This window comes from Taudactylus pleione, unplaced genomic scaffold (genome assembly GCF_031769625.1).
Source record: "Taudactylus pleione unplaced genomic scaffold, aTauple2 ptg000377l, whole genome shotgun sequence".
NCBI lineage: Eukaryota > Metazoa > Chordata > Amphibia > Anura > Myobatrachidae > Taudactylus > Taudactylus pleione.
In genome coordinates, this window is record NW_028284778.1 from 7,225,812 (window position 1) to 7,247,058 (window position 21,247).

The 21,247-nt window shown below is 43.5% G+C and overlaps 1 protein-coding gene across 1 annotated transcript in view; it reads right to left on the minus strand.

The window, feature by feature from the left end:
* LOC148508103 (uncharacterized) overlaps positions 1-21,247 on the minus strand; it is an 88,033-nt gene that overhangs the window by 64,021 nt on the left and 2,765 nt on the right. The window contains exons 2-8 of the mRNA XM_088445299.1: positions 13,521-13,587; positions 10,834-10,923; positions 10,440-10,631; positions 10,239-10,362; positions 10,020-10,117; positions 9,428-9,869; positions 5,860-6,718 (exon numbers count right to left, since the gene is read on the minus strand). Of these exons, the coding sequence (XP_088301425.1) occupies positions 5,860-6,718; positions 9,428-9,869; positions 10,020-10,117; positions 10,239-10,362; positions 10,440-10,631; positions 10,834-10,923; positions 13,521-13,547 (1,832 nt within the window). The 5' untranslated portion in view covers positions 13,548-13,587. The remainder of the gene's footprint in view (positions 1-5,859; positions 6,719-9,427; positions 9,870-10,019; positions 10,118-10,238; positions 10,363-10,439; positions 10,632-10,833; positions 10,924-13,520; positions 13,588-21,247) is intronic.

Here is a 21,247-nt window from a genome sequence, read left to right on the forward strand (position 1 = left end):
ATCTTCCATGGTTCACAACATGGAGTCATCAAATGACTCTCAATTTCCTTTAACGCAGGGTAACCCCTCTTCTCCCAAATCAGATGCTTCCCAAGAAGACTCGCCAATCTTCCACCAGATGGACAAAAAACTCAATAATATCCAGACGTCCATGGATAAAAAACTTGACACCATTCAGCTATCTATCAATACTATTCTGAATAGGCTAGAATCTAACACTAAAAGGATAACTGACCTCGAACAACGCACTAGTGATAACGAAGATGCTTTACCTTACAAAATATGGTAGATTTAAAATCTAAGGCAATTGAGGAATTAACCAATAAACTAGACGATCAGGAAAACCGTAATAGACGTAACAACCTAAGATTTTTAGGTATTCCTGAATCCATTAAAGGTTCTGACCTCAATGATCTCCTCAGCGTTGATCTAATCAATGTGCTACAGGTTCCTACAAATGCAGGTACTGTGGCAATTGAACGCTTCCATCGGATTGGTCCAGAACGTAACTCAAAAAATGGTGCTCCTAGACAGGTGATAGCCAGATTTTTGGATTTCCGTGACAAGGAAAATATCTTGAGGGCTTACCGCAAAACTAACTCCCTTCAAATCCGCTACTTTAATGTCCTAATTTTTCAGGATTTCTCGGTCGCAATCACTCATAAAAGAAGGGAATTCAGTCCTGTTTGTAAATTCCTCTTTGAGAAGAAAATCAAGTTTGCCCTACTTTACCCAGGGTTATTCTAGATGGTAAACAGAACATCTTTGACTCCCCATAGGCAGCTAAATCTCATTTTGACATAATCCCTCAAACTACTTTTTGGGCAAATCAATCCCCTCCTAATGGCTGAACACACCACCTCCTTCTGAGGTGATATGCTATATAGTGCTACAATGCATTGAGTCTAAGACTTATGTTGTGATACGTCTAACGTATTAAATAAAAAAAAAAATTCAGCTTTTGACCTCTTAATTTACCTTTGGAAAAAAATGTATGCTATGTCATTGCCTTCCTCTTTTATATTCTACACTTGCCCTTTCTTTCTCTTTTTCCCTTTCCTCCTCCCATGCGGCGGACTTGGGACACCGGGGTTCCTGACTATACTCATATCAACACATGCTTTTATTTGTCGTAAATATCTCCAAGAGCTTAATCGTCCGGCTAACTGGGACAGGACGATGGCTCCAATATCAAGTTCAACTTTTCTTAAAATTCTTACTAAATGTGGAATTGGCTGATAGTCATTTCTCCCCATTACTACTTTACACATAATGAGTTCTAAGACACATATGCGCTTCCTTTCCTGGAATGTGGCTGGGGTAAACTCAGCCATAAAAAGAAAAAAAATAATTACACACATCAAAACATTCCATCCTGATATAGTATTGCTGCAGGAGACTCACTGGGTTGAGGGACCGTATGCCAAATTATCAGCTCCCTGGATTGGTGAGTGTATTGCAGCCCCCTACACTCGTAAACAAAGAGGTGTTACCATACTTCTTCATAAACAACTTCAATATAACATCTTAAACTCAACTATTGACCCAGAGGGTCGGTTTATCATATTAAAAATCAAAATTTCTGGAGAACTCTTTACCATACTAAACATCTATGCTCCCAATGTCCCTAACTTTGACTTTTATACTAAAATCTCGAACCTATTAATGAAAATGGATACTCCAAACCTCATTGTTGGTGGAGATTTTAACTTGACCATCGATGCATCTCTCGATAGAGCTCCCACTCTCACATCAGGCCAATGAGACGGAATACGTTTATTGCTCTCACACCACAATCTAATAGACCCCTGGAGATTGTTGAACCACAATAGCAAAGAGTTCACCTTTTTCTCTCACGTACATAACACCTTTACTAGGATTGATCACATTCTTACTGCAGATTCAATAATCCCTAGACTACAAAAAGCATTTATTAGCAATATTCTCATTTCTGATCATGCGCCCATATACCTAGATATAGAATCTCACACTCCTCATAATAAGAATGTAACTTGGAGTTTTCCCTCATACTTATACTCCAAAGACGAATTCAAAAGCTACCTAAAATGTAAATGGGAAGACTACACAATCACTAATCAAACACATCAGAATAATCCGGTTTTGCTTTGGGCCGCTTCAAAGGCTGTCATGCGTGGCCACATCATCGCATACATTTCTCGGAAAATAAAGACCGGAGAGAAAAAATGCTAATACTTAACCAAAATCTAAGTAAGGCCTACCACACATACTTACAGGACCCGAACGAAACGAATAAAACCCTATATACCCAACATAAACACTTACTGGAGACCTTTGTATCTAATGAGGCCCAAATGAAAGTATCTTACACCAAAAACAGATACTTTAGATGGGGAGGTAAGGCGGGCAAATTATTATCCTACATGGTTCGTCAACAAGTCAAAAGACGATATATCCCAAGATGAAAGCACTCAGGAACCTATATCACATCTCAGTCAGATATCACCTCTCAATTCCACTCATATTTCTCTACACTCTATACAGCCACCCCAGACTCTCCTCAATTATCAAATTCCTTAATTGCGGAAGCAAATCTTCCTAAATTAGAAACCCCACAGAGAGACCTAATGGAAGCTGACATAGCAGTGGAAATTCGCCAAGCCATTGAGGCCCTAAAACTTAACAAATCACCAGGGCCATACGGGTTCAGTGGCGAATACTATAAACTTCTTTGCGAAGAATTAACCCCTACCCTTACCTATCTCTTTCAACTTATTCTAAAAGGACAGACACAGTACCCAAATTTTAATGAAGCCCACACCATATTATTACCCAAACCTAATAAAGACGAGGAACTAGTGGAATCATACCGCCCTATCACACTCTTAAATCAAGACTTTAAACTTCTAGAAAAAAATCACTGCTTCCCGCTTGCAAACATTAATGCCTACTCTCCTGACACATCACCAACTAGGTTTCACTAGCACACGTCACTCAGTGTCAGGCATTAGGTCAGCCATCTCCGCTATCATCGCCTCTAAAAATTCTAAATCTACACAAAACTTATTATTGAGCCTTGACGCGGAGAAGTTATTTGACAAAATAGCTTGGTCACATCTGTATCGTGTACTAGAAGAAGGAGAATTCGGACCATACTTTATTAACCTCATCCGATTTTTTTACACCAACCCCAAAACTAAACTAATTATTAATGACTCGATGAGTACACCAGTTGGGTTGACTAGAGGTACACGGCAGGGATGTCCACTGTCCCCTCTTCTATTCAACTTGGCACTAGATCCTTTACTATGCATACTACAATCTTTAAATAGCTTCAGGGGTATCTCCATAGGCTCCAATTCTCTTAAGATCTTGGCCTTCGCGGATAATCTACTGCTTTTCTTTTCCAATCCCCAAGAAAGCATGCAAGAAATACTTTTTAAGATTTCTCAATTCGGGTTAATTTCAGGTTTCACAATCAACGTACAAAAGTCGCTAGCTATGACACTTTCTCAAGAAATATGTCCCCGTTAGGCTAATAATCTCAACCTTACATGGACCCCTTCTTGTATCCCTTATCTAGGGATTCAATTACCAAAAAACATATCTCTTTTATATTCTCTTAATATAACTAAGATAATATCCGAAATCACGTTAGAACTAAAAAATTGGCAAAACTTACAACTCTCTTTTCTAGGGCGAGCCCAGCTCATAAAAATGATAACTTTTCCAAAACTTCTCTATCCCCTACAAGTTCTGCCCTTAGTAATATCCAACAAAGATGAACAAATTTTAAATGCAGCTTTCCGCAGATTCATATGGAATGGTAATAAACCAAGAATTAGTCTTAAAATTCTCCAGAAAAGTAAAAGAGAAGGAGGTACAAATTTTCCCCACATTGCATTCTATAACCAGGCAGCCATATGCCGTTACATTAAGGATTGGATCAACTCTACCAACCATTATGCTAACTCAGAGCTAGAACAACAGCTCATACCCAATACACATCTAGTGACATTCCTACATTTGAAAAAAAAAAGACATATATCCCGAAGCTCTGGATAACCCAATATTGACCTCCACAAGATCAATATGGTTTAAAATAAGAAAATCCTGGAATCTAACCCCATATCTGTCACTCTTTCTCCCACTATGGGGAAACCCAGCTTTTCAAAATGGTCAAACCAATTACCCCTTCCGCTCTTGGTCAAAAGCAGGACTATCCTCAATTAGATGCATAGTAGATACCTCTCTGCACACATCATTACATTTTTCACAAGCAGTAGAAAAATGACTTCTTAAAAATCCAAACCTTCGCCTTTTTCCAATCTAAACATTATGTTGACAAAGTTCTCCATAATCTCTCACCAAGTGACTGGAACAATTTAATAGATTTGGCCTTTACTCGACCTAACTATGTCCCCAGATCGATTTCTTCTTTTTATTCTCTTGTACGTGCACCCTCTTTCTCTCGTGAGCATCGCACAGGTATAACGGTATGGCAGGACGTTCCCACACCTCCAAATATCTGACATATTAAATACCCTCTCATACTCATTAAAGACCTTATCAGCGACCACAAACAGAGAAATGATTTATAAATTATTCTACAGAGGCTACTTATCTCCATCCCGCGCACATACAATTGGTTTATCTAACTCTTCTTCCTGTCCCAAATGCAACACCTCTCCTGCCACCTTGTTTCATTGTGTCTGGAGCTGCGATCAGATTAAACAATTCTGGGTGCAAATCGAAAATTTATATCTTCAAATATCACTCAAACATTTACATTAACTCGGAATGGGCAGTACTGGGATATCTTGACCCTTGTGCTCGCCTAACACTGGGTAGATGAAAAATCATAACCATAATATCCAACGTAGCCCAAAAGAGTATTCTGCAGCAATGGCTCTACCATCATCCTCCTTCTCTTAGTATATTCAAAGATAAACTCTTCTTTATATTTAAAATGGACTGGGTAGAAGCCTCTCTTCAAAAACACGGGAACAATATATTTATTTACAACGACATCAAAAACCTCATATTCACATGCTTCCAACCCACGAAATGGTTACAATCTCAATTAGCAACTGATAACCATAGATCTTAATCATGAAGTATGACGTGTTTCTTGACTTCATATTATCATACATCATGGTTGGTTCCTTGTCCCGGGTCCGCCGCATCACTTTGACCTACTCCCCGCTCTTCCCAACACCCCCCCCCCCCAACTATTAATCTATTTCCTTACCTTATCTTAATCTCCCCTTTCTTTTTATCTTCCCCTCTTCTTCTTTTCTCATAAATTTTTCTTATCTCAAACAAGACATAAACAGTTGACTCTTTAAGTTTATTCATATCTTTAATGATGAATCGTTGTTTTTGTTATGTTTATCAACAAAAATTACAAAATTGAAGACAGAGTTCAAAAATCTTTCATGTTAACTGTACTCATGAGGAATATGTATTACGTCATGGACTTTTTCTTCTAGTTTGTGTGATTACTATGTCAACACATAGTAAAACAAAAGACAATCCAACTTAATTATTTTATTGTGTACTGGTATCTTAAATACATTGTGATTCTAGCTTCTGTGACTGTAATAATATGTTTATCTTACTTCCATACCTTATGGAACGTTCTGTATCTTATATTCCTTCATGACTGTAAATACTTCTTTGTCTCAATAAAAATATTGATATAAAAAAAAAGATTTCCCTACCGCTGTACATCCCTCCTCTCTTTATATTAATAACACACATCCAATTTATCTGTGGGTTAATAAATTAAAATGTTAGAATACTGTGTGTCCTTGCATTGTATCAGCACATAAAAATGCTTTTCTCTTGTGTGACAGCTGATGTCTAACAAGGTTCGATTTATGTGTAAAACATTTTCCACACTCAGAACATGTAAATGGTTTCTCACCTGTGTGAAGTCTCTTATGTCTAACAAGTTCTGATTTCCATATAAAATGTTTCCCACACTCAGAACATGGAAATAGTTTCTCACCAGTGTGACTTCTCTGATGTGTATCAAGATGTGAGATCCGTGTAAAACATTTCCCACACTTAGAACATGGAAATAGCTTCTCACCTGTGTGACTTCTCTGATGTGTATCAAGATGTGATTTCCGTGTAAACCGTTTTCCACACTCAGAACATGGAAATGGTTTCTCACCTGTGTGATTTCTCTGATGTGTAAGAAGTTGTGATTTCCGTATAAAACATTTCCCACACTCAGAGCATAAAAATGGTTTCTCACCTGTGTGACTTCTCTGATGTATAACAAGATATGATTTTTGTGTAAAATATTTACCACACTCAGAACATGGAAATGGTTTCTCACCTGTGTGACTTCTCTGATGTATAACAAGATATGATTTTTGTGTAAAATATTTCCCACATTCAGGACATGGAAATGGTTTTTCACCTTTGTGACGTCTCTGATGTGTAACAAGAGCTGATTTCTGTGCAAAACATTTCCCACACTCAGAACAGGGAAATATTTTATCATGTGTATAAGCTGCACTATGTGTAACAAACACTGAGTTATCAGTAGAACATTGGTCACAATTAGAGGGATCAGATGATTTAGCTGGACTGTGAGTCACTGGTTGTATATTTCCTGTAACAGGATTATCTCTTGTAGATTCCTGTGTGATGTTATCTTCTATTTTAATATCTGTAGACAAGATGAGATCTCCCTCCAAGTCATTCCTGCTTGTGCATCCATCTACTGGAAATACAATTACTGTTTTATTATTACTCACAGCTCTTTGTATAGCTCACACATTACACAGCACTTTACACATAGTATTTAGTCATTCACATATACACACACACTAGGGTTAATTTGCATCAGAAACCAATAAACCTACCACTATGATTTTTGGATGGTTGGAGGAAACACTTACAAACTCCACACAGATAGCACCTTGGTTTGGAATTGAACTCATGACTTTAGTGTGAAGAGATAGCAATGCTAACCACTACACCACTATGTTACTATTATGAATGAAGATGTTTATTTGTTTAATTTGCTGGTACAAACTATGGGCCTGATTCAGACCCACTCGCGAGCGGCTGTCCGCTCGCAAGAGGGTCGATGGTCAGCACTGAGCATGCGCACGATGGAGGGAGCTCCGTCGTGCGCATGCGCCAGACGCGACGAGCGAAGGACTTTCCTTCGCTCGTTGTGTCTGATCAAAGGGGGCGTGCTGTCGATGTTGATTGCAGCACGCCCCCTTTGGTGGGCGTGCCTCCCTGACGGGGACGTTCCCAAGGGAACGCCTACCGTCAGAAGCCGGCCCACTGATAGATAGAGCCAAAATCAGATAGAGCCAAAATCACTCCGGGCCTTGCGGTTGAAAAGCTCAACCGCAGGCTCCGTCTCGCAGTGGCGATGGTCACGACCATCGCGGCCATCAAACTGCACGCTCGTATAGGCTGTGGGTGGTGACCCACAGCTATACGAGCGTCCAGGAGGACGCTCCATAATTATGGAGGGCGGCCCTCATTCAGAGCGTGCGCTCTGCTCAGAGCGTACGGCTCTGAATGAGGGCCTATGATCACATTATTACATTTTCAAATGTACAAACAAAAAGTAAAGCTGCATACACACGTAAAAATTTTCTGTCCAACCATAAAACTAGTTGATTGGTTGGAATGAAAATCTGGTAAGGGATGAAAGCAAATGACAATCAGCAATTTGCTCCCAAACGCCGGAAAATGGACAAAAACTGTTGTTTGAACAAATTGTTTAGATCAAACATTTAACACACTTGTCTGACCGACCATTTTCATCTGTTTTCTGGCATTCAGGAGCAAATTGCTGATCATCAGTTACTCCCATAAGTTACTAGATTTTCATTCCAACCAATCAACTAGTTGGATGGTTGGACAGAAAATCTTAACGTGTGTACCCAGCTTACGACTCTAAATAAAGATAAACTATTAGCATATAAAGCCACAAGTACATTATCAGCACATGTCATAGACCCAGCCCCAGGCAGATGGCACATCACCCATGTATATCTCCCCCCAAATGCAGACTTTGCTGGGTAACGTTCCCTAGCCATCATCACAGAGAAGGAAGCCTCATTAGCCAGTGACGTTGGTGAACCACAATACCCATCTAGACCACCTTCACACATAAACATGGGAAACTTGTGGTCTAATTACTAACAACTGCATCCACACTACAAAAAGTTATCCAAGTGGATATATATGTAGCAAAAGCAGCCTCTATATGGTCCTCTGGTCATCCTCAGGGAGAGTAGCCCCACCAGAGTCATGCTACTAAATTAGGGTAATGACTCACTGTATATAACCGCTGAGAGGGAAGGAGAGTGATAGGACAGAGCAATACAGAATGATGATGGCACAGAGTGGGGGAGGCAGCAGGACAGGGTAGGGGAATGGTGTAGGGCACAGAGTGGTGGAGGCAGCAGAACAGGGTAGGGAATGGAACAGGGTACAGAGGGGAGAGGCAGCAGGTCAGGGTAGGGAAATGGCAGAGGGCACAGAAAGGGGAGGCAGCAGGACAGGGTAGGGGAATGACGCAGTGTACAGATGGGCAACAGCAGAAAATGAAAGACAGCAGATGGGCAAAGCAAGAAACAGAGACAGGTCAGCAATTAAAGCACAACAGAATAGAACATAGGCACTGGAGGGAGCCATTATTCAATGACAGTTGTATGGTTATATCTCTGTGTGTGTGTGACAAGGTGGAGTTCGTGTGACGTGTGCGGTGTGATGTGTACTAAACAGCATATTTGGGTTTGTAACACACAGTGACATGATGTGAAGAGGAGAGCAGTAGTATAATAGGGGCTGATGGCTCCTGATGTATGATATACACCAGAGAGTGTGGGGAGGAGACTGGTCAGATCTCTGGGCTGGTAACACACAGTGACATAATGTGAGGAGGAGAGCAGGAGTATAATAGGGGCTGATGGGGATGTATGATATACACCAGAGAGTGTGGGGAGGAGACTGGTCAGATATCTGGGCTGGTAACACACAGTGACATGTAGTGAGAGGGAGAGCAGGAGTATAATAGGGGTTGATGGCTCCTGATTTATGAGATACACCAGAAAGTGTGGGAAGGAGACTGGTCAGATATCTGGCCTGGTAACACATCGTGACATGATGTGAGGGGGAGAATAGGAGTGTAATAGGGGTTGATGGCTCCTGATTTATGAGATACACCAGAGAGTGTGGGGAAGAGACCGGTCAGATCTTTGGGCTGGTAACACACAGTGACCTGATATGAGGGGAGAGGAGGAGTATAATAGGGGCTGATGGCTCCTGACTCCTCCACTGGGCAAAAATATTTTCCTCATTAGTTTGTAGTGACAGAGAAGTGTGCAGTTTAAGAGACTGTTGTAGTAACTGAGCAAGGAGAATATGTGACTATTTTCTGTAATAAGTGTTTATTACTCACCTGTTCTGATATATGTAGGGATTTCCTCTTTAATCTGCTGATTACCCCTCATATATGTCTCTTCTTCTCCCTCTATATCTTCTGCCTTATTATCAGTCACATATGTCTCTTCTTTTCCCTCTGTATCTTCTTCTTTTATGTTATTCACATACGTCTCTTCTTCTCCCTCTGTATATTCTGCCTTCATAGTCACATACGTCTCTTCTAATCCCTCTAGATCTTCTGCCTTCATATCAGTCACATATGTCTCTTCTAATCCCTCTAGATCTTCTGCCTTCATATCAGTCACATATGTCTCTTCTAATCCCTCTAGATCTTCTGCCTTCATATCAGTCAGATACGTCTCTTGTTCTCCCCTTGTATCATCTGCCTTATTATCAGTCACATACATCTTTTCTTCTCCCTCTATATTAGTTATATTAATAGTAATCAGATCTTCACCCTAATTAAATCAGAGAATAAAAAATTGCATAATGTCTGATGCCATTACTTGAGATTACACAGTATAATATCAGTGTAATAGACACACAACTTCTCTACAGATCATATAAAGTCACTTTGGTATATTGGACAGACCCTAAATCTCATCTACCTGATGCTCCTGTGGGGTCCTGTGATTCTCTTCTGTACAATCCTGTGAATAAAGAGGATGGGGACAACTCTCTGCTGTATGTCTGGAAATGGGTCCATCTGTAGGAGACACACAGTTACTGAGTACATTGTATATATGTGATTATCAGGTGATTTGTGTGTATCTAGGGAGCCCCCATATCTGCTCTCCCCTGTACAATAAATTACAGTCTCTGCTTACCCAGTGATGTGAGGGGCCAGTGATTCTCCATCATTACATCCTTGTACAGATCCCTGTGTTTCTCTGTATACTCCCCATCCTGCATGGAGACATAAACAGTGACATCCTGACACCTTATAGGAACCTGATACACACAATGATAGTTATCATCCAGACACATTCCCTGGTGTTACTGTATAATGACCCATTCCCAGCAGTCACCTCTCCAGTCAACAGCTGAATTATCTTGTTGGCGAGTTCCAGGATCTTTTGTTCATTGTGTCTCTCATGTATCTGTGAGTGAGGTGAAGCCACCGTGATGGAGCTTTGGGTCGTACTTAGTCCTCCTGACACATGGGGACGGCTGCTGGGTGTCTCACACTCACCGGATGTCTTCCTCACTACTGTGTATTCCTGTGTATTAGGATATACACCAAATATCAGTACTCACAGTCTGAGATCTCTTCACCTCCCCAGTCATGTCCCTGTATTATTACTATAGATATAAGTGATGTCACTGTGACCCTCACAGATCCCCTCCCCTTCCTACTCATGTCCTTCTTTTATTACTATAGATAGAAGTAATGTCACTGTGACACTCCCATAACCCTCTCACCTCCCCAGTCAGCAGGTAGATGATCTCCAGGGAGAGATGCAAGATCCTCTCAGTCCTGTGACTCCCGTCCTTGTCCATCCTCAGTAAATCCTCAGTAAATCAATGAGAATACAGAACATGTGATGTGTAATAAAGACTTTGGTTCCTCACAGCAGAACTGTCTTGGAATAAAAATAATAGACATCACTGAAAACACATGTAACGCAGTAAGACATGTAACACTGAGTGACAGCGCCAGGAAATAACCCCAGACAGGAATCGACAGTGTGAGGTGTTCTTTTATATTCAGCAGTGGGCTGATTTATTTGGAAGCCCTTGGAAGTCTTTATTCACTGCTAATCCTGATATCTATACTCACTTGTGACGGCGGCGCAATCCCTCCCCCACTGCCAAATATAAAGGAACACCTTGCGGCTGACGAAAGTACAATCCAGTACAGAAACGCATTGAGCCAAGTACCTTACACCTCTGGACTGCAGACTACGCTCCAATACTGTCAGCAGCCTGCTTGTACAATCCGTTTAACATCTAACAACGTTACCGGCAACCACTGGTACCAACAGCAGATCTATTACCAGAGCGATACAGGGCGCTGTCATCCGTACAGTACACTGATGTATAATAGTGATCTATATACACAAATCATATGCAGATGGCAGTATAATAATATCTGTATAGTCTCTATTATCCCCAGCCAGCAGCTCTATTACCAGAGCGATACAGGGCGCTGTCATCCGTACAGTACACTGATGTATAATAGTGATCTATATACACACATCATATACAGATGACAGTATATTAATATCTGTATAGTCCCTATTATCCCCAGCCAGCAGATCTATTACCAGAGCGATACAGGGCGCTGTCATCCGTACAGTACACTGATGTATAATAGTGATCTATATACACACATCATATGCAGATGGCAGTATAATAATATCTGTATAGTCCCTATTATCCCCAGCCAGCAGATCTATTACCAGAGCTATACAGGGCGCTGTCATCTGTACAGTACACTGATGTGTAATAGTGATCTATATACACATATCATATGCAGATGGCAGAATAATAATATCTGTATAGTCTCTATTAGCCCCAGCCAGCAGATCTATTACCAGAGCGATACAGGGCGCTGTCATCTGTACAGTACACTGATGTGTAATAGTGATCTATATACACATATCATATGCAGATGGCAGAATAATAATATCTGTATAGTCCCTATTATCCCCAGCCAGCAGATCTATTACCAGAGCGATACAGGGCGCTGTCATCCGTACAGTACACTGATGTGTAATAGTGATCTATATACACACATCATATGCAGATGGCAGAATAATAATATCTGTATAGTCCCTATTATCCCCAGCCAGCAGCTCTATTACCAGAGCGATACAGGGCGCTGTCATCTGTACAGTACACTGATGTGTAATAGTGATCTATACACAAATCATATGCAGATGGCAGTATAATAATATCTGTATAGTCCCTATTATCCCCAGACAGCAGATCTATTACCAGAGCGATACAGGGCGCTGTCATCCGTACAGTACACTGATGTGGAATAGTGATCTATATACACACATCATATGCAGATGGCAGAATAATAATATCTGTATAGTCCCTATTATCCCCAGCCAGCAGATCTATTACCAGAGCGATACAGGGCGCTGTCATCTGTACAATACACTGATGTGTAATAGTGATCTATATACACATATCATAGTGTTCACTCTAGCTCCGGCGTGAGGCAGGGCGCGGGAGCTAGAGAGGGCACGTTCGCGCGCGCGCGCGACCGAGAAGGGGGCTTGGTCATCAAAAAGGGGGCGTGTCTATAAGACGCGTCCCCTTTTCGTCACTCTTGGGGGCGTGCCCGGCACTTACGGACACGCCGGGCAGCCCCCAAGCCCTGCAGACAGGGAGAATAGATGCCGGGCGCATGCGCCCAGCATCTATTCTCCGGCGGTGACCGGGTCACCGCACATTTCTTCAGCCGCGGGACACTGCGACCCGCGGGTGAAGACGGCTCCCGCAGGCTGTTAGGGCAGGGCACTTTTTGCCCTCCTTCTGGAGGGCAGGGAGCTTTTTGCCTTCCAGAAGGAGGGCAGGGCGCCGCGCCCCGCTAGAACAGCCTAGCGGGAACGCTAATATCATATGCAGATGACAGTATAATAATATCTGTATAGTCCCTATTATCCCCAGCCAGCAGATCTATTACCAGAGCGATACAGGGCACTGTCATCCACACATCACGGCTTTACCTCCGTAACAGGGCGACAAGTAATTAGATGGTACTGAGGTTACTAATTATACACACCACGTGGGAACGAATCTCATATATCTATACAAAAGGCACCAAATTATTATTATATAGGGGTGTCAAGGACACAAGAAGGAACAACCACATGCCAAAATCCAGACCTCACATCTTTCCTGCATTGGATGAAAAAGATGAATTTGCATTGACCTCAGGAATAACAAGACTATAATTCTATTCCTGGTGAGGATAACCTTACATAACCTTACATCCAATGTGGGGAACATGTGGGGAACATAATTAATGATACCTTTTGATGAATGTAACATATTATATATAGGTGTGTGGTGAAGGGTGTAAAAGCCTCATCTCACTGTATTAAGGTGAGTGGTCAGTCCGGCTGGTGTTTATAAAAAGTGCTGGTAATTACCATTGACAAGGTTTCTTTGTTGTTCATTTACTCTGTTGGAGATTGTAGAAGTTGTTCCCGGAAGAATCTTAAAATGAAAAGTAGAGTAAAAAAGGTTACATCCTGTTTGTGGGTGGTGCCGCTGGGTGGTTGGACTAAGCAGCAGTTAGGGGACACGAGCGGTTTTATTTTTATGTAGTGATGTGATATTATCACCTAGTACTGCAGGAGGAAACGTCAGCATCTCATGTGCTTCCCAAATATAAAGTTGTATATTCAATTAGCCATGGGCCGCCTCGCGGTGCCAGTAAGTGCAGCACACATGGTAACCATGGACTTAGTGATTTACAGTGCCTTGCAAAAGTATTCACCCCACTTGGCTTTTTACCTTTTTTGTTACATTACAGCCTGTAATTTTAAAGAATCTTTATAAATAAAATTCTGAAAATTGGCATGTGCATATGTAATCACCCCCTTTGCTATGAAGCCCCTCAAAAGTTCTGGTGCAACCAATTGCCTTCAGAAGTCACATAATTAGTGAAATGAAGTCCACCTGTGTGAAATCTAAGTGTCACATGATCTGTCAGTATAAACATATCTTTTCTGAAAGGCCCCAGAGGCTGCAGCACCACTAAGCAAGAGGCACCATGAAGACCAAGGAGCTCTCCAAACAAGTCAGGGCCAAAGTTGTTTAGAAGTACAATTCTGGGTTGGGTTATAAAAAAATATCCAAATCATTGATGATCCCCGGGAGCACCATCAAATCCATCATCATAAAATGGAAAGAACATACATAGTACCACAACAAACTTGCCAAGACAGGGCTACCCACCAAAACCCACATACCAGGCAAGGAGGGCATTAATCAGAGAGGCAGCACAGAGACCAAAGGTAACCCTGAAGGAGCTGCAGAGTTCCAGAGCAGGGTCTGGTGCATCTGTGCATGTGACTACAATAAGCCGTACACTCCATAGAGCTGGGCATTATGGAAGATTGGCCAGAAAAAAGCCATTACTTAGTGATAAAAATAAGAAGACACGATTTGAGTTTGCCAAAAGGCATGTGGAAGACTCCCCAAATGTATGGAGAAAGGTGCTCTGGTCAGATGAGACTAAAATGTAACTTTTTGGCCACCAAGGAAAATGCTATGTCTGGCACAAACCCAACACATACCATCACCCCAAGAACACCATCCCCAAGCGGAAACCATCCAACATGAAGGAGCTGGAGCAGTTTTGCCTTGAGGAATGGGCAAAAATCCCAGGGGCAAGATGTGGCAAGCTCATAGAGACTTATCCAAAGTGACTTGCAGCTGTAATTGCCGCAAAAGATGGCTCGACAAAGTACTGACTTTAGGGGGATGAATAGTTATAGTTACGCTGAAGTTTTCTGTTATGTTGTCCTAAATGCTGTTTGATTCACAATATAAAAAAAACACAACTTCACAGTTGTAGTCATGTTCTGTGAATGAAATGATGCACACCTTCAAACAATCCATTTAATTCCAGATTGTGAGGCAACAAAACATGAAAAATGCAAAGGGGGTGAATACTTTTCCAAGGCACTGTATTTATTGTCATCCCCATAGACTCCAGGGTGAGACTGAGGGGGGCGAGATGAGGTGCCATGGCCTGCGTTCTGCGATTCCACACCGTAGCAATAGCACTTAACCCCGTAGAAATACCAGAGCCTGGACCATAACAAAATGGCCGTCGGCCGCCATAGACACCAGTTCTACTATTCTACAGGAACATAGTGCCTCAATGTAGTCACCCACTACTGACAGCAACTGTATGATGTAAGGCTTACACGAGAACATCTATGTGCACCCTCTAGCTCTAGCTGCTGTCGGCGGCCACCATGGAGAGAGTGTGTGACAGAGAGGTGTCCGGTATTATAGTACTACGGCAACATGGCCAACGCCCTCCAGACCAGAGGACAAGTATTGTCCTTCCCTCTGAATAATATGAGATATGGTACCCTTGTTATCTCTATTTCTACGAAGTCCATAGGGTTCCACAGGATACCTTGGGGTATAGGCAATGGCATCAGACATCGGGCACCCAGAGTTAAGTTTTCAGCCTCCCAGGATGCACTGGGATCCCCCTCCTATACCCCGACCCCGAGTCAAAGCACATCAGTTACGTAACAAGCCATAGGCCGAAGATCTGGAACACACAAGAATCACATTCTCACCAGAAGGAGACGGACAAGTGCGACAGGGCAGGGACCTGTGGAACCCTATGGACTTCTTAGAAATAGAGATAACAAGGGTAAGTTCTTACCATATCTCATATTTTCTACTTCAGGGTCCATAGGGTATCCACAGGATACCTTGGGGATGTCCCAAAGCAGTATCCTTTAAGGGTGGGGACGCTCCTGTGCTGAAAGGAGAATCCACCGCCCGAAGGAAGCATCCTGAGAGGCAAAGGTGTCAAATGCACAATACCTCACAATAGTATGAACAGAAGACCACGTAACAGCCTTGCACAGCTGAACAGCCAAGGCACCACGTCGAGCTGCTCACGAAGGACCCACAAACCTAGTGGAACAGGAAGGCCTTCATGAATATAAGCTTCCGAAATAGCCATGCGAATCCATCCTGCCAAAGTTTGATTAGTGACAGGCCAACCCTTCTTATGGAAGCCATAGAGGACAAACAAGGAGTCCGACTTACTAAACAAATTGGTGCAGTCAACATAAAACCTTAGAGCCCACACCGCATCGAATGGGGCCTCACCAACCAAGAGCTCTATTGAATTTTAGGCCGGCACTATGATTTCATCGTGGAAACTAGATACCACCTTTGGGAGGAAACAAGGGTGAGTGCGAAGCACCGCCCTGTCCCTATGAAAAATTAGAAAGGGAGGTCGACATATGAGACCCTTCTGGCCGAAGCAATAGCCAGAAGGAATACAGTCTTAGCTGTAAGCCGTTTTAAATCCACTGAGCCCAGTGGTTCAAACGGCAGTACTTGGAGAGCCCTCAGGACCACTGCCAGATCCAAAGGAGCCACTGGTGGAACAAAGGGAGGCTGAATACGAAGTACACCTTGCATAAAGGTGCAGACATCAGGAAGAGTAGCAATCCTACGCTGAAACCAGACAGACAAACCTGCACCTTCAGAGAAGCAAGGCGAAGACCGTGATCTAAGCCCACCTGTAGGAAAGCCAATACTCTGGATATCCGAAACACCTGAGGATCATACCTTCTAGGGTGACACCACTCAAAGAAAGTATGCCATGCTTGATGGTAAATTCTTGCAGAAGTAGGCTTCCAAGCTCTTAGCATGGTGTTAACTACAGAGCTGGAAAAACCCCTGGACCTTAAGAGGTACGCAAACTGGAAGGTCCACCGATCCGACAGAGCGTCTACCAGAAGAGCCTCCGCGTCTCTTGTTCTTGACCCGTACACAGTCAGCTTGCTGTTGTGTCAGGAGGCCATGTGGTCTATCTCTGGAAGGCCCCACTTGTCCACCAGGAGTTGAAACACCTGGTGGCGAAGAGACCATTCTCCCGGATGCACGTCCTGATGGCTGAGAAAGTCTGCTTCCCTGTTGAGGAGTCCCGGGATGAACACCGCCGAGATGGCAAGGAGATTGCCCTCTGCCCAACTCAGGATGTGGGACACCTCTGCCAGGGCTGCCCGACTTCGGGTTCCTCCTTGGCGTTTTCCAATTGTACCTTCACGGGTTTTCCGTGGAGAACATGTTTTGCTTGCTGGAGAGCATTGAATACCACGCAAAGTTCCGAGATGTTTATTGGAAGCACAGCCTCTGCCGGGGTCCACCTGCCCTGGAACAAGTGTGGACCCGTCACTGCTCCTCAGCCTCGGAGACTGGCGTCCGTCGTCAGGAGGACCCAGCTTGCCACCCAAAAAGGACGTCCCCTGTTCAGGTGAGTCGTTTGCAACCACCAGGCCAGAGACAGACGAACCTCCAGAGAAAGCACCATGGTCTGCGTCTTTATGCGATGGGGCAACCCATTCCATCTGGAGAGGATCAACTGCTGCAGAGGTCTGTAGTGAAACTGGGCATATTCCACCATGTCGAAGAGTGACACCATGGAGACCAGTAACCTCATCGCTGAGTAAATAGACACTCGACGGCTCTGAAGGCAACTGCGTACCTTTGCCTGTAATGCAGAGATCTTTTCCTCTGTCACAAAGATCCTCTGTTGTTAAGAGTCCAACAGGGCCCAAGATGGAGCATCCTCTGCGAGGGAACCAGGGTGGATTTCTTCCAGTTTATTAACCAGCCACGATTCTGCAATACTGAGACGGTCAGTTGCAGATGAAGCTGGAGGACCGCTGGAGACCCTGCTAACAACAAGGTTGTCCAGATAAGGCAACAAGCGGACCCCCTGCATCCGCAGGTGGGCTGCCATTACCACCATGACTTTGGTAAAGACACGAGGAACTGTTGCCAGACCAAAGGGCAGTGCCTGGAACTGAAAATGTTTGTCGAGCACTGCAAACCTGAGGAATTGCTGATGTGTTTAACGGTTAAGATAATGGGGACATGCAGGTAAGCGTCCCAAATGTCAAACGACACCATGAAATCCCCAGGCTCCATCGCCAGTATAATGGAACGCAGAGTCTCCATCCTGAACCCAGCACCCTCAAGGACTTGTTGAGGGATTTGAGGTTGAGGATGGGTCGGTAAGACCCATTGGGTTTCTGCACCAGAAAAAGATTGGAATAGAAACACATGCCCCTCTGGGAGAACGGAACAGGCACTATAACTCCAGCCTGGAGCATAAAGTGCAACACTTTCTGTAGTTCCAGGGCTTTGTTCTGATCTGACGGAAGGCCTGTGGTGAAAAACCTGCTGGGGGGCCCGGAAGGAGAGGGCATACCCCCAAGAGACCACCTCGTGTACCCAAGTGTCCTTGGTAGTCAGACACCAACACTGGGCGAACCAAAGCAGGCGGCCTCCCACTCTGGGATCTCCCAAAGGGAGGCACGGTCCGTCAGGCCGAAGGCTTATTGTCCAACTTGGGGGCGGGACGTCTTGTACTCCAAGCCTGTTTCTTAGGCTTGGCAGACTTCTTGGGCCCGGCCTGTCTCAGAAAGGACTGCACTTTGGACCTACCCTGGGCCCTGTAGGGCTGAAAGGATGAAGTACCAGACACTGATGGGACTGTAGCCGATGGCAGACACGCAGACTTAGCTGCTGCCATAGTGGCCACTATCTTGTCCAGATCAGGGCCAAACAGGACCTGTCCATTAAAAGGCAAGCATTCAAATCCCTTCTTGGAATCTGAGTCCGCTTTCCAAGAGCACAACCATAGGGTGCGACGAGCGGCCACAGCTGCCGAAGAGATTCTGGAGGTGAGGAGACCGATATCCAAGGCTGTCTCATTAATGTACCTGGCTAAGTCTCTGAGATTGCCCACTAACTCCGCCTGCTCCGAAGAAGAGTCAGAGTCCAGAGACATCTCCAAACTATCAGCCCAGCGCTCAACAAATTAAATGAAAAATATATTTTTTTGAATGATAATATTAATTACCATTATTATTAGTTATAGAGATGGCCGATGACACAATAACTAGACATAGTTGGGATCGGTTATATACAGGGTGTCCCTAAAGTCTGGACACATAGGAAATCTCATTAACTATATTTTTTTCCCCACAGATTAAATATGGCTTTGTGGAGAGAAGAAAGAATTGAAGTTGTGCTTCTCAGTGGACGTGAAGGATGTTTTTTTTAGAAAGATCGCAGATGAATTTAATGCATGTCATTTAATTTTTTTTAAATATGCATTTTTGCCTATGTGTCCAGACTTTAGGGAGACCCTGTACATTAATTTAACATTTTATAGAGGAAAATAGAAGACATATAAGTTATATCATAATATGTAGTATAATCCTGAACTTATTGATACTAGGATAATTAAAATTGTATATATAAAAAATAGAAAATAGATGAAGGTTGACATGGTCTCTAACGGTCATGATCCTCCATCTAGCTAGGTATCTCATATAACCATGTAGTTGTATAACTTATATAGGAATGGAATGGAGTGGTTACAACAAAATTTATAAAATGTTATGTTAATGTCTCAACAAATACTAGAAACAAAAAAACGGAACTAGTCAAGGACAAGAATGGCTTTAATATTATCGGGTGTTGCAGGGTGCAACAAGTTCAGGATTATACTACATATTATAATATAACTTATAATTCTTCTATTTTCCTCTATAAAACGTTAGATTAATGTATATTACCGATCCCAACTATGTCTATTTAGTGTGTCATTGGCCATCTCTATAATTAATAATAGTAATTAATATTAATTATTAATAATATTAATATTATATATTTTTTCATTTAATTTATTTAGTTTTTTAGATGCACATTTTAAATATGTATAGATATGTATGTAGATTCTGGTATTATTGTTGCATAATCTAAATCTTTTATGTTTATATAATTTAGCACATTGATTTTGTTCTCTTATCAAAATGAACCATCCGTTTGTATAATTCTGTATGACAATCAACTCACAAGTCCTTGAGAGTGAGATTTATTGCCTCTGAGGAAACGACCAGTTTATACAAGGCCGCGAAATGCGTTAGTTGCTCTTACCACAAGCTGGTTCTACTTGTTGGGATCCAGCAGCTCTCTAGCATCTTCTATCACTAATAGCCGCTGTCACATACAGCGCCAGAAAGAGCGGACTCACAGCCTGCACTACTATTCACTTTACCCGGCCGGGATCAGTTGTGGAGCAGACAGCGGGTGCTCCTTCCCCTGACTATTATAGGATCAGAGTCACAGGAGGTTACCCGGCCGGGATCAGTTGTGGAGCAGGCAGCAGGTGCTCCTTCCCCTGACTATTACAAGATTGGAGTCATAGGAGGTTACCGGGTAAGACCTCTAACCACAAATAACACTTACTAATTACCCACTTTACATAAAGTTTATTCAACCTTTCATACTGGATACAAATATACGGGTCATCCAGTATCCGGGGAAACATTATCCAACATACTGTGGCAGTATCACCAGAGATGGCACTGGTGAGCAGCAGATTCTGTGTGGGGTAGGAGAGATCCGCCCACACAAAGAAAAGGATTCTGGGAAGAGGTGAAGGGGCTGCCCAGTGAACTCAGTCCAGGGAGGACTGAGGCAGACCAGTCAGACAGAGGGCCTGATTCAGAGCCGGACGCTCTGACCAGAGCGCTCGCTCTGAATCAGGGCCCTCCTACCTCTTATTGGAGCGGCCTTTTGGACGCTCGCATAGCTGTGGGTTACCACCCACAGCTTGTGCGAGCGTCCATGATGATGGTCTCGATGGTCAAGACCATCGCGACCATCGGGCTTGCGACGAGACCCTGCGGTAGGGTCTCGCTGCCGCAAGCCCTGGAGTGATTTTGGCTCTATCAGAGCCGAAATCACTCCCACTGACATCACTGGGAACGCCTCCGTCTGGCAGCCACGCCCCCGGCATGCCCACCAAAGGGGGCGTGCTTTCACTCACCATCGACAGCACGCCCCCTTTGGTGCGAGACCCATAACGACGGCTACCCCGTCGTTATTCGGGTCTCGCGCATGCGCACGACGGAGCTCCCTCCGTCGTGCGCATGCGCACTAGGGCACCATCGACCCGCTTGCGAGCGCTCAGCGCTCGCAAGCGGGTCTGAATCAGGCCCAGAGCTCACTGTGCTAGAAAGCCATTGAGGGCCAGGAGGCCTGAGCCTTGACCTGTGGGAGACAGGGGAGGCCATCAAACTCTAGGACT